The sequence below is a fragment of the Nelumbo lutea genome, chromosome 5 (assembly GCF_056320005.1).
Source record: "Nelumbo lutea isolate HS-2025 chromosome 5, American lotus-T2T, whole genome shotgun sequence".
NCBI lineage: Eukaryota > Viridiplantae > Streptophyta > Magnoliopsida > Proteales > Nelumbonaceae > Nelumbo > Nelumbo lutea.
The window spans coordinates 85,575,870-85,588,436 of NC_142688.1; the positions used below are offsets into that span (position 1 = coordinate 85,575,870).

Consider the following 12,567-nt stretch of genomic DNA (forward strand, 5'->3'; position numbering starts at 1 on the left):
CAAGACACTCTAACCCATCCTTGCCCTGTTTCTGTTGTTGGGCGGGTTCAAGGCAAGGCACCCACTCCCCGTTAGGGACAAGGAATTCTCAAATTTCCTTGTCTCGTCCTCGGTGTCGGGTGGGTTTAGGGAAAAGGCACCCACTCCCCTTTAGGGATGGGGAATCCTCGAATTTTCCTACCACATCCCTAGTGTTAGGCGGGTTTAGGGAAAGGTTCCCACTCCCTTTTAGGGACGGGGGAATCTCCCGTCCCTAGCCTCGAGCGGGGTTCATGGCAAGGCACCCACTCCTTGTCAAGGATGGGGAAACCTCGAATTTCCATACCTTGTCTCAAGTGTCAAGTGAGTTTAGGGCAAGGCACCCACTCCCCATCAGAGATAGGGAATCCTCGAATTTTTTCCGCGTTGTCCCCTATGTTGGACGAGTTCAGGGTAAGGCACCCCCACTCCCTATTAGGTATGGGGAATCACTCGAATTTTCTTACCTCGTCCCCGGTGTCAGGTGGGTTCAAGGCAAGGCATCCACTCCCCATCAGGGATGGGGAATCCTTGAAGTTTCTCCACCCCATCCTGAGTATCGAGTAGGTTCACGGCAAGGCACCCCACTCTTCGTCACTCCGCCAAGGATGGGGAACCCAATATTCAATGTGATGACAAAAATATTTAAAAGGATATACTTAATATCAACCAAATGGTAATTTTCCAAAAGTATACTAAATTATCTTTAATTTTCAAAAATTTAGTTTTATAAAAATTTTGGAAAATTTATTACATTTGTGTAATTTTGAAAACTTATTGAAATTTATTTTAAACTGTTATTAAATAATTTATTTTCTTTTTAAATAGTTTACTTACAAAGTTACACTAATTTATCTTATAGTTTCTAATATAAACTAATCAATAATTTCGTTTTCCAATATTAAAGTAATTTATCTTAATAAATTTGGTAATTATTGTTTCAAATTATAGTTTTCCCTTTCCCATACTCATTTATCTTTAATAAATTTCAATAATTTATAATGAAAATTACACAAATTTTCAATAATTTTCCAAAATCTATCAAATGTAACAAATTTTCCTAAATTTTCCAAAATATTCCAATAATTTTCAATAATTATTTACTGTATTTTAAATAAACTTCCAAAAAATTTCCAAAAAGTACAATAGTATATCTTTTATTTTCCAATATAAATTAATTAATAACTTTATTTTCCAATATTATAATATTTTATTCCCCCATTTAAATATAATTCTCAATTTTATAGAAATTAGTTAAAGAGTTTTCAACTTCTATAAAATTTTGTTAATTAATATGAATATAATAGTATTTACCCAAAATACATTCAAAAGTCATGATGGATTAATTAATAACAGTATTTACTAATTTTTAGTAATAATAGTATTTAATGCTCATTGAATATGGGTTGGATTAAATATTAATTGTATTTAACTATTTTATTTTTTTGGTATTTTAACTATTTATTATTTATTAATTGATATGAATGTTTAAAATGGGAGAGAATAGATATAGATTGGGGGAGAGATTTGAATTGATTAAGGAGTGGGATACCGAAGGGGTTAGAGGAGATATCTTAGGATAGAGATTGTAGGAATATGTTTAGGTAATTGGTAGGGGTGATCATTATTTGGTTAAAACCGAATTACCAAACTGAAAATTTTGGTTTCGGTTTTTTTGGTTTTTAAGTAATTCGGTTTTTGGGTAATTTGGTTTTTGGTTTCGATTTCCAGATTTAGAAATTTGGTTAACCAAAAAAATTGAATTAACTATAATTTATTATATAATATATAATATACAATATATAATATATAATATGTTATATACTTATATTAATATATTATACATAATGTATTACAATGAAATTAAATTTAATAATATATATTATAGGTTATAATATATAGTATTATGTATATATTAATTAAATTTGGTTTTAACTGAAAACCGAACAAAAAATTTTGGTTTTATTGTAATTTGGTTTTCGGTTTGGTTTTCATTTTTTAATTTCGATTTATTCGGTTCAGTTTTTAACTGAATAAACCGAATGCTCACCCCTAGTAGTTGAGTTGGGAATAGAGAGGAAGAATCTAGTGACTTGGCTTATTGGGAATGGTGGAAAGGGGAGGGGAGGGAGAGTCAAGGAGAATGAAGGGCAAGAGTAATGGAGCAAGGAGAGGCATAGTGACGTGGACCTAGGGGTGCAAATGGATCGAATCATGATCTGATCTGATTCGAGATTTGATCATATTAGGTAGAATTTGAGTCCCATCAAATTCAATCGGATCTTCAGATCAGATTCGACATGAAAAGTGTTGGATTAGATTCAAACATACCCTTACTCGAATCCGATCCGATCCGTTTGCATCCCTACATGGATTGTCTTGCTATATGAATATATATATATATATATAGATATAGATGTTTTTGGTGCATGTTATAAAAATTACATTTGATTTTATAATGTCAACTTATATCCTTACCCTTTTACTTTCACATGCCTATCAAATGCCTCTATATGTTAAAAGTTTTAAGAGAATTTCTAACTCGAAAAATGAAAACTACCCAAGCCCAACCTGAGGTTGACCTGAACCCAATCCAATGTTTTAGGGTTACATTGGGTTGGGTTAGGATTGACCTCAACCAAACCTAACTCAGCCCAATCCGACATAGCAGCAATTTCCCAAGTATACTTTTATTTTGAATTTCTGATGTTTTGGAACTACTAATAAATTTACACGTGCTTTGCACGTGGCAATTTTAGATGATGAAGATAGTAATATACATCCAAGTTATTTTATATTTTGTATATATTTCTATGTATATAAAATAACTCTATATTAAAGATGTCCCAAATGTTTTCTACAAATATTATGCATTTTTTGTTTTTGTCTTTCTTTAATTTTTATTATTTAATTATGACATCATGGCTTGACCCATTTGACCCAAATGGTTGAAATGCTTATCCACCACCTAGACAGAAGGACAATTTCTTTATTTTTTTTGTTCAACTTTGAAAAAAAAATGAGATTTATTGTTAAAAATATTGATATAAATCTAATAACTGAATTTATATTAGTGAGAAAATATCTTAAATATATCATTTAATGAGATAGAATTGGCATTGGCCCCTCAAATATATGGCTTAATCAAAAGGATTTGAATGAGGTGAAAAATAATAGTTCAAACTACATTTTTTGTCTTCACAATTAGAAAGGGATAATTCAAATTACATTTTTTACATTTCTTATATTTTCATGTACATAAAAATAATTTTGATTTATGACACTTGTTTTTGTTTAATATGATGAATATACAATATTAGAGATGTGCCCAAACGATTTTTTGCAAAATTTATGTATTTTTTTTCAGTTTTATTATTTATTTAATTTTTATTGTTTAATTATGACATCAAATATTGGCACATTTGAATTAAAAGTTGAACGGTTGATCTGGACCAAATAGGAAATCAATTTCATTTTTTGGTTGGTTTTAAAATTTGTGTTTCATTTCCATTATCAATATAAACAATTCTTGTTTATGATATTTATTTTTGTTTATTATTATTAATATAAAATATCAAAGAAATGGCCCACATGGATGGAAGTATGGTTTCATTTTCTTATTTTTGGTTAATTTTAGAAAATGATAAATTGTTGAAACCTACCTTGAAGTTTTTGACCGTTGTTGAAATCTCCTTGAAGTTTGGTAATTGCAATCACTTCCCTTCTAATACAATTGCAAGTAGACCCTTTCTCTTAGAATCCTCTAATAAGAGGCACATAAAATGTCCAAAATACCCATGTAGTTTCCATTGAGGCTAGTTTTTGCATAGCATAATGCAAACTTTATAAAATAAATCAAATTCGAAAAAGAGGTTGGAAGGGTTTGGGGTAGTGATTGATATGAAGGGAAAATTTGGAAAATAAACATTTTAGTCAAAGTAATAACATGGTTAGCAATGGTTAGTCAAAGGGGTGATTGCAATTACCAAATTTTAGGGGAAGTTTCGGCAATGGTTAGTAACTTTAAGGGGGTTTTAGCAATTTATTCTTTAAAAAACATGGGATATTACATTATTAGCCCTCAGAATTAAAGAGGAACTAAATTCAAAAATAGGGGTAGTTTAGTAAAAAAGAAAGTTCAACACCCTCTTTGAGTTTAATAGTATATATATGGTCATTTACTAAAACACCCCCTATAGTTTGCAATCAATTTACTTAATCGACCTTCCATTAGATGAAAGTGGAAAATGACAGTTTTAACCCTAAAATTCATTCAAATAAATTTAATGAAAAGAAACTAAAAGCAAAAATGCCATTTTTGTCCCTAGTAAAACATGGACAACCACTCTATTCTTCTCTATCTGATCAATTTTGTTTTCTATGCAAAAGTGTTAGGGGTACTTTTGGAATAAACAACCATGGATCCGTATCCTTGAACATTTTTCCTTTCAATTTAGGGGTATTTTTGGAATAAATAACCATGGGTGAACATTTTCTACTTAAATTAGGTGATTATGTTACTATATTCAAATGGCAAAACAAATATTTCTGTTGAAAACTATAAGGGATGTTTTTGTAAAATGCAAACAAAAGGGTAGGTTTAAGTAAATATGTGAAACTATAAGGGGTGTTATAGTTGATGACCCTGTAAAATAAAAGGTAAATATACACAAAAAATTTCAACTTCTTGTAGATTGCACATGGGAATCTTAAATTACAATTACAATTATTATTATTATTATTGTTATTATTATTATTATTATTATTACTATATTTTAAACATGAGTTTATTTGAAAAGTTGGACCGTTGACCCACCATCTAGATAGGAAAATAGCTTTTCTTTTAAACCAGTTTTAAATTATATATTTTATCTACATTATATAAATATTTTTTACCTATTACGCTAAATTTTTGTTTGATATAATTAATATATAACATTAAATATTTATACATTTTTTATAATTTTTGTATTCCTTTGATTATTTGTACTTTTTTTTTTTTACTTTTTAAAGATTTATTATTTAACTATGGCATCATTAGTTATTCATTTGACCCAGACCAATAATCCACCACCCAAAAAGGACAATAGTTTTTTTTTTTCAAAAAAAGAAAGGAAAATATGTTGATTTTTAGGTTGACTTTAAATTTTGTATTACATTTATATCATTGATAAAATTATTTTTTATGTATAATATTTATTTTTGTTCAATATAAAGAATGTATAATATTATAGATGTACCCGGTATTTTATTTTTTACAAATATATAACATTAAATATGTGCCCAAATTTTTATTTAGTTTTTTTTTTTTAATTTTATGATTATTTTTATTTTCTATTTTTAAAAATTTTATTTTTTGACCATGGCATCATTTCATTTATAGGTTGATTTTAGATTTGACATTCCATTTGCATCATTATAAATAATACTTCTTATATTTCACACTTATTTATGTTTAATATAATGAATATATAATATTAGAGATATACTTAATTTTTTTATTTTTTATATTTTATGTATTTTAATTTTTTATTATGAAAGTATGACATTGTTGGTTAACCCATTTAACCTCAAATGGTTGAATTGCTTACCCACCACTAAGAGAGAAAGGAAATGTTTTTGTTTTCATATAATTTTCAAAATATTTATTTTTATAGTAATAAAGTTGATGTTGCGGATTTAATAAGTGGAATTTAATGATAAAAAAATATATGTTGAATATTGGATTTAATGAGAAAATATAAACTAGATATGAGATTTATAGGAAAATAGTTTTATTTCAAATTGGTTTTAAATTTTATATTCCATTTTTATCATTAATAAAAATAATTATTATTTTCCATACTTATTGTTTAATATGTAAAATATATGATGTTAAAAGTGTCCCAAAATTTTATTTAATTTCTATTTTTTGCATTTTATCTATCTTCGAATTTTATATTATTTAATTGTGGCAACATGTGTTGGGCCATTTTGTCCCAAAATGGTTTAATTTCTTACCACCACCTAGATGAAAATATAATTTTTTCTGTAAGTTTTAAAAGTACAAGTTTTTAACTTTTTATGTTATTGGAATTATTAATTTATTATGTCTGGATTTAATTTGTAGAATTTAGTGATGATAATAAATAAAGATGCTTTAAATATATGATTCAATGAAGGTGAATGAGAGTTAATACCTTAAATAAAATGACTGATACTTTGAGGGATTATATATTCACAATAGAGGGATTATATATTCATATTTCATAAAAGAGGGGTATTTCAGTCAAGAAAAATTCCATAAATTTATAGGCTATTCATACTTTTTATAGTAGTAAGTATAGATTTAATATTCCGCAACTTAATCTATGTTGTGCACTTGTGTGATTGAAAATTAAAAAAAAAAATCTAATCTAATGGTATACTCGTCTGAAATAAAATGACTGATACTTTGAGGAAAAACTTCGCAATTTTAATTGCTTATTCTGAAAGCTATATCACAGAAGAAATGAACCAATCGAACCAGAACAATTACATCTCTTATCTACGGATTTAATTATTCAAGGTCATTGTGCTGGAATAGCAAGATATGTTCATGATACTTGGAGAAACAAAAATGCTTGTTTCATATACGGTAAAATGCTAACCAACAGAATCAAGCCATTGAAAATGAAGTGGAGTCATCAACAGCCGTTCCAATGTGCTGAATGACAAAGCCATAAATCTTTCGCTTTAAACGTTCAATTTTTTCCATTAACAACTCCTCTCGTTTTTCCCCCACGCGATCTAACCAGTCATTGACTCGTTTCAGCTGTGAAAGAACTGCAGCAAGTGGGCCATTCTCTGGATGGAATACTCCCTTGCCATCATTTGAGCAGACCCTAAACACCCTGAAACCTGCATCCAAGGACTCTTCAACAAACCGCAAAAACCACAATTGCATCTCTGACTGCAAATTTTTTGTTAACTCCACCGTCTCCTTGACTCCAGAAACCCTTGACCATGATCCAGTAACAGAATCAGAGGATAATGACTGCACTTTAACATGGTTTTTCCCTGGGGTACTAAGTGATTGCCGCTTGGATAGACTGATCCTTGAAGGTGATGGAGGTCGTACATCAAGAGCACAATTGGTAAGATTTTCAATGTTCTTGACTTTAGTGCTACTTATTAGAGAGACAATTTCAAGATCAGTAGCCAAAGCTGCTGCAACCCACAAAGAAATGGATTTTGAACGCTCTGTTGAAGTGGCATTATCAGTTCTATCAGAAAGGCGACTATTTGCAACCGATTCGACAACTGCTTTTGATTTGAGCACATCTTCATAAACTGATAGGAACCGATCAATGGTGGGTAATGGATTTTCAGCCTTAGACGAAGAACATACATCTGAAAACATGCTGACATAAAAGCAACAGGGAAGAATTAGTCACCAATTCCAAATTATTAACTTTAGTTATTCTAATTCTATTTGGACATGAGTGGCCCCTAATAACAACATGCAACCTGTATAAAAGAACAAATTTGAGGGATGTACATACGCATTAAGCAATCATTCCCTATGTGCTACAATAAAGCAGGACATTCTAATATTACAGCATGGCTCCCACCATGACTGTAGTGCATTCAAAAGGGTAGCCACCTGGCTAGCATTCCTCCGAATATGCTTTAACAAGTATAGGTAAACGAGTGACAAAGTAAAAAATAACCTGGGAGTATTGCACAAGAACAGACTATATCTCATAACTTCGCATAGATAATGTAAATCGTCCTTTTCTTCCTTAGTGATTGAAATGGCACTATTGGATAAACCTAGAATCCCCCTACTTCACAGCCAGGAAAAAGACAAACCACTCGGATATTTACCTTAAATTCCTTATAATAGATTCAGTAACACTAGCCTCTTCTAAGGCCTCCGCAGCAGCTATAGAAGCCATAGCTCTCCTATGTAAAGCCTCCTGCACATGGTAAAAGGTCCATCTATGATTAGTCCAAGAACTAATTTGAAAATGCGAGGAGTCAAACAAAAAAGAAGAAGAATTGATTTATCTAAGAAATAAATCTTGGCCAAACTTGACTGAGTTTGAAAATCTTCCAAGTTGAAAAGGATTTTTTTTTTTTCATTTTTTATCCTTCTTGAACCAACTCAACCAAACAGGAAATTCGTCAATTTTATTCATACCTTTCCAAGCCTTGCGAGGTTAGCAGAGACAGCATCCAATGGAATGCTTCCATCAGTCCATTTCCGATCATGAACAGTTATTCTTGGAGTCATGCAGTTATGCTTCTGAGACAGCAGAGAACCTTCGGTTTTACAATTAGACTTTGGCTTCTCATTAGTTGAAGTATCCCCATGATCAGGTGGTCCACTACTGGCATCACTCAGTCTATTTGCAATAGCAACCTGGAAAATTATGACAAAATCCCCAAAATTTTGTGATCTCACAAGACCAAAATATATAGCCGAATGCCAACTACAGATAAGGTGGAAATAGCTGAAGCGGTAGTTCTTAAATTTGAATTATTACAGATAAGGTCAGTAGAAGTGATGCAGCTGCTTTGCACATATTCCATTGCTTTATTGCTTCATTTTACTTGTTTCTATCGTTGGGCTACGTAGGGATAGATCTACCATCTGATGGTACTTATCTTTTCAGAAATAAAAATAGCTGCAGAAGTAATTCAACAATGTCTACATTTGAATTCTTATAGAAGAGGCAAAGATGCATAATTGATTTCAATCTATTATGCCCACATTCGTGTTAACGAGTTAAAGAAGGAATGAGCCAAGCAAAAAAAATGTCATATCTATGTACATATTTGCGTAATTCAGTGGTTGCTTTTAAGGTCATTCCTGTTCTATACCAAAAAAAAAAACAGTTCTATACCAGAGATATGCATAATTGATTTCAATCAGTCCATACACTTTGGTCTGAAAGTCTTCTAATCAATGACAGTTTCGTGGTCTTACAAATGAATTAGACCTTGCTCGTTTGCTTTATTATCTGGCCTGAGCCTACTTGGAAAAGCAGCACTAATTAATTTTGACATTTGTTAGAAGCTTTGCATGTGTGGAGACATTTAACCGTAATGTAGATTCAGGTTGGCTAACTAGTACCATAAAGTTCAGAAAATGGAAGTGACTTACTTCGATTATGGAACAAGCTGTGGAACCAAAAATTAAGCAAGCACCAAAGCAATAAGAGAAAGACAATCAACAGTACTAAGCACTAAACAAGAGAAAGCGAAAAGCTGAAATTCAATGCTTATATCAAACAACTTTCCAAATGGCTATTATATCACAACTAATGAACAAACATCAATTGAACAGAAACTTGCAAGGACAAAGCATCATAACGACGACAAGAGGTAAAGAAGAATGAAATACCTGTGCACGCAGAATAGCTTGCGGATCAGTTTTCTGTTTTGAGACCACCTTGTCTTTCTGATCCTCCGTGGATGCAACATCTGATGATTCTCTTTCTGTCCAGTTTTTCCTCGTTGCCTTGGTAGACCCCACTAGAGCATCCGAAACCTTCGAAATCCCTGCAACAATGGTAGCCATCTTCTTTTTACTAGCGGAATCCGCTGCAGCAGCAATGACAGGAGAGACTTTCAATCCACCGGAAAGCCTTCTCCCTGGAGAAAGAGAAGCCCTTCGCGCACTTGGAGAAGCCTGCCTCCGTGCAGTAGGCGATGGTTGCCGGTATCTTGAGGGCACAATAATTGCAGGTTCCCTTGACGTCTTCCAATTCTCATCCCTAGCCACAACCAAGCTTGGAACTACGCATTTGGAAGGCACTGGCGATGCCGACCTCGAATTAGCCTTGCCTGCAGGCGAGGGCTCCCTTTCAGTGCCGGGTCCATTCTTCTTCCCGGCCGATACAGATCGATTATGCTTTGCCGAAGATGGCGATGAGAAGCGACGAGGCTTCTGTGGAGGCTTCAGCTCGTCTGAATTCCTAGCATTTCCAGTGGTAACAGAAGGAACATTATCTCGTGATGCTAGAACCGGTCTGTCCTGATCCTTATCGGCTAGGTTCTTCGTTTTCGGCTTGGTATCACCGGAGGGTTTCTTGTTAGATAAGTAGGCGGCAATGGGATCAATGGAACGGTCGGAATCGGAAACGGGCTGAATGACGAAACCACGATCGGAACCCGAGAAGCGAGCAATAAGTGGTTCAGGGGTTCCGACGAAGGGATGGCGACCGGCGATGGGGCGGATGCCGGAAACACGGGGAACGGGAGGGGAGTCGAAGTCGAGGCGGTCAACATAGGCGAACTGGCCAAGCTGGAGACGGTTGGTTAGGATGAGATCGGTGTCACGGTCAGAGAGGGAGACGTAGGTGGAGTTGGCGGAGTCGGAAAGCTGAACGTAGAAGCCGTGATTGGGCCAGAGGTCGGAACCGGCGAGTGCAGGGACGATGCCAATAACCTGGAGGAGGACAGAGCGGTGCTCGCCGGCGACCTTGGTGTCAGAATTCATGGATTGCATGAGTTTTAGGAGGATGCCAGGTGTGAGGGACGCCATCATTCATCCAATATCCGTGTCGAGTGTCGAGAAAACTCCTCTCTCTCTCTCTCTCCGGTCTCAGCCCTCTTCGCTGCAAAATTTGCAAAGGGACAACAGACACAGACAGGGTCAGGGTATACTCCCAATCTCCCATATTCATATATCTCCTGATGTTATACGTGGGCCTGGCAGTCGCAGCCGGTGACCAGTAAAGAAAAGTTGCCGTTACAATTTTCAAATTTCAAATGCCCGCTTTCTTTTCTAATCTCTCTAATCTCTTCCATTCCCATTTTGAATTCCCCATTTTCCGTACGGACGGAAATTGAATTGCCATTAGGACTCGGAATCGGAAGGAATCACGGGCTCATGGTCATGGTCACGGCGGCACCCATCCAGCCCAAGCCCATGGACAATGGGATCTCTATTCTAGTATTCTCTCCCAATCATCAATAAAATAAAAGGGCAAATTACAAAACCCCCCCCTGTACTATAGGGTATGTGACAAAGACCCCTGTATTATGATAGACAAAGTATCCCTTTCGTTAGTTTTTCGTTGAAATCCGCCGTTGTAATATTTTTTAATCCCTATATTTATAATAATTATTTAGACAACTGAGAGAAAATACTGTTCATCTTTCCCGACTTTACGATACACGAAAGTGGCGGTAATTTCTTCACATCTCTTTCTCTCTGATCTCTCTTCTTCCCCTTTCCCATTCTCTCCTCCCCTTTCTTCTTCCCACTTTCCTCTGTTATATATGTTCTGTCCAAACTGTTCAAATATCAGAATTTCGAGGAGGTACGGCGAGAATATGAGGTTCCCTGGACATCAGAGTTTGGGATTGGGAAAGGTGGCACCTGCAGTGACGATGGAAACACTGGGTTCATCTCAATCTGACATGCAAGATGTGTTCTTTGCCGGCAATGGTCCATCGAAGACGTCTCGCATCGTCGCATTCCATTCCACAACGCGATGGAAAGCTCACTTTGGCTCCTGCAAAATTTCCACTAAACAAAAAAATAGTAAAACACGGTTCTCTCCCAGCTATTTAATAATGCATATGAATTAAACCTGACAATTAGGGATCATCCCATGTTTTCTTTTTCCTCCCAAGATCTATTTCACGGTGTTGTGGTGCGGGGCTTGTCGATCCATGGAGCCAGCACTCGACAAGTTCGCTGCCAAATACAAAGACGACATGGAGTTTGTCAAGATCGATGTCGATGAATTAATGGTTCTCTCACTCTTTCCCCTCTCCATTTCTACTTTACTGAATGTTTCGATGGTGCATCTGAGCCTTGAATGAATGGATGATTTGATTATGGGGTTTTTCTTGATTGTTTTGAATTCTGATCATCAGGAGGTGTGGGATGAACATTGTTTTCGAGTTGTTTCTGGACCATTAGGGTTTCTTCTCATTTCCCTTTCTGTTCTATTTTGTCTTTGTTTTTTGAGATTCGATGAGTGACAAACAGATTTCTGCAACCCCATTTATTTCCGCTCCTCCTTATGTTCCGACTGGGGGAAGCTCTGCTCAGTTGGAACAACAATAGCAGTGTGAAGTTGTGAATCCGAAGAGACCTAGATACACTACCGGTCAATGGAAGCTCCTGGTTAGGGGTGGCAACGAGCCGAGTTATTTAAGAGCTACTCAAGTTCGGCTTGGGGAAATAGTTATTACAAGGGGACAAGGATTAAAAAATATTATAATGACAAATTTCAACAACTAACGGAAGAGGGTCTTTGTCTCACGGTCATATTACAAAGAGGGTCTTTACCCCAAAACAAAGTATATGGGGTTTTTGCCAAAGATCCCATAGTATAAGGGGTCTTCGTGATTTATCCAAAATAAAAATATCCTCTTTCCTCACTCCTGATTATTATTCACAAAGGATTATATGCTTGATAAAACATAAACACAGACTCCCTTTAGCTCCCAGAGGCTAAGGGATGCAGTAAATTTGCATCAGCCTCTTTTCTTGAATTGAATTCACAAAAGCCATTATATATGCTTATAGGTTAGCAAGCCTTAGCCTATATCTCAATTCTCAAT

At 34.6% G+C, this 12,567-nt stretch overlaps 1 protein-coding gene across 1 annotated transcript; it reads right to left on the reverse strand.

Annotated features, from left to right (window-relative positions):
- Positions 1-6,450: 6,450 nt before the first annotated feature.
- LOC148853246 (serine/arginine repetitive matrix protein, putative (DUF936)) lies at positions 6,451-11,507 on the reverse strand. Its single transcript, XM_088947785.1, has 4 exons — positions 9,389-11,507; positions 8,183-8,404; positions 7,867-7,958; positions 6,451-7,400 (listed from the first exon to the last, which is right to left on the reverse strand). Exons 1-4 carry the CDS (start codon positions 10,532-10,534, stop codon positions 6,656-6,658), a joined length of 2,205 nt encoding a protein of 734 aa, XP_088803911.1. The 5' UTR covers positions 10,535-11,507; the 3' UTR covers positions 6,451-6,655.
- Between the last annotated feature and the right edge of the window lie 1,060 nt (positions 11,508-12,567).

Bases quoted from the DNA above. Each gene is read 5' to 3' on its own strand.
- LOC148853246 (XM_088947785.1), bottom strand. From the start codon at position 10,534: ATGATGGCGTCCCTCACACCTGGCATCCTCCTAAAACTCATGCAATCC. The intron at 7,959-8,182 runs GTATGAATAAAA...TACCATGTGCAG, and splicing joins ACCTCGCAAGGCTTGGAAAG to GAGGCTTTACATAGGAGAGC. The intron at 7,401-7,866 runs GTAAATATCCGA...CTTTTATGTCAG, and splicing joins TCTATTATAAGGAATTTAAG to CATGTTTTCAGATGTATGTT.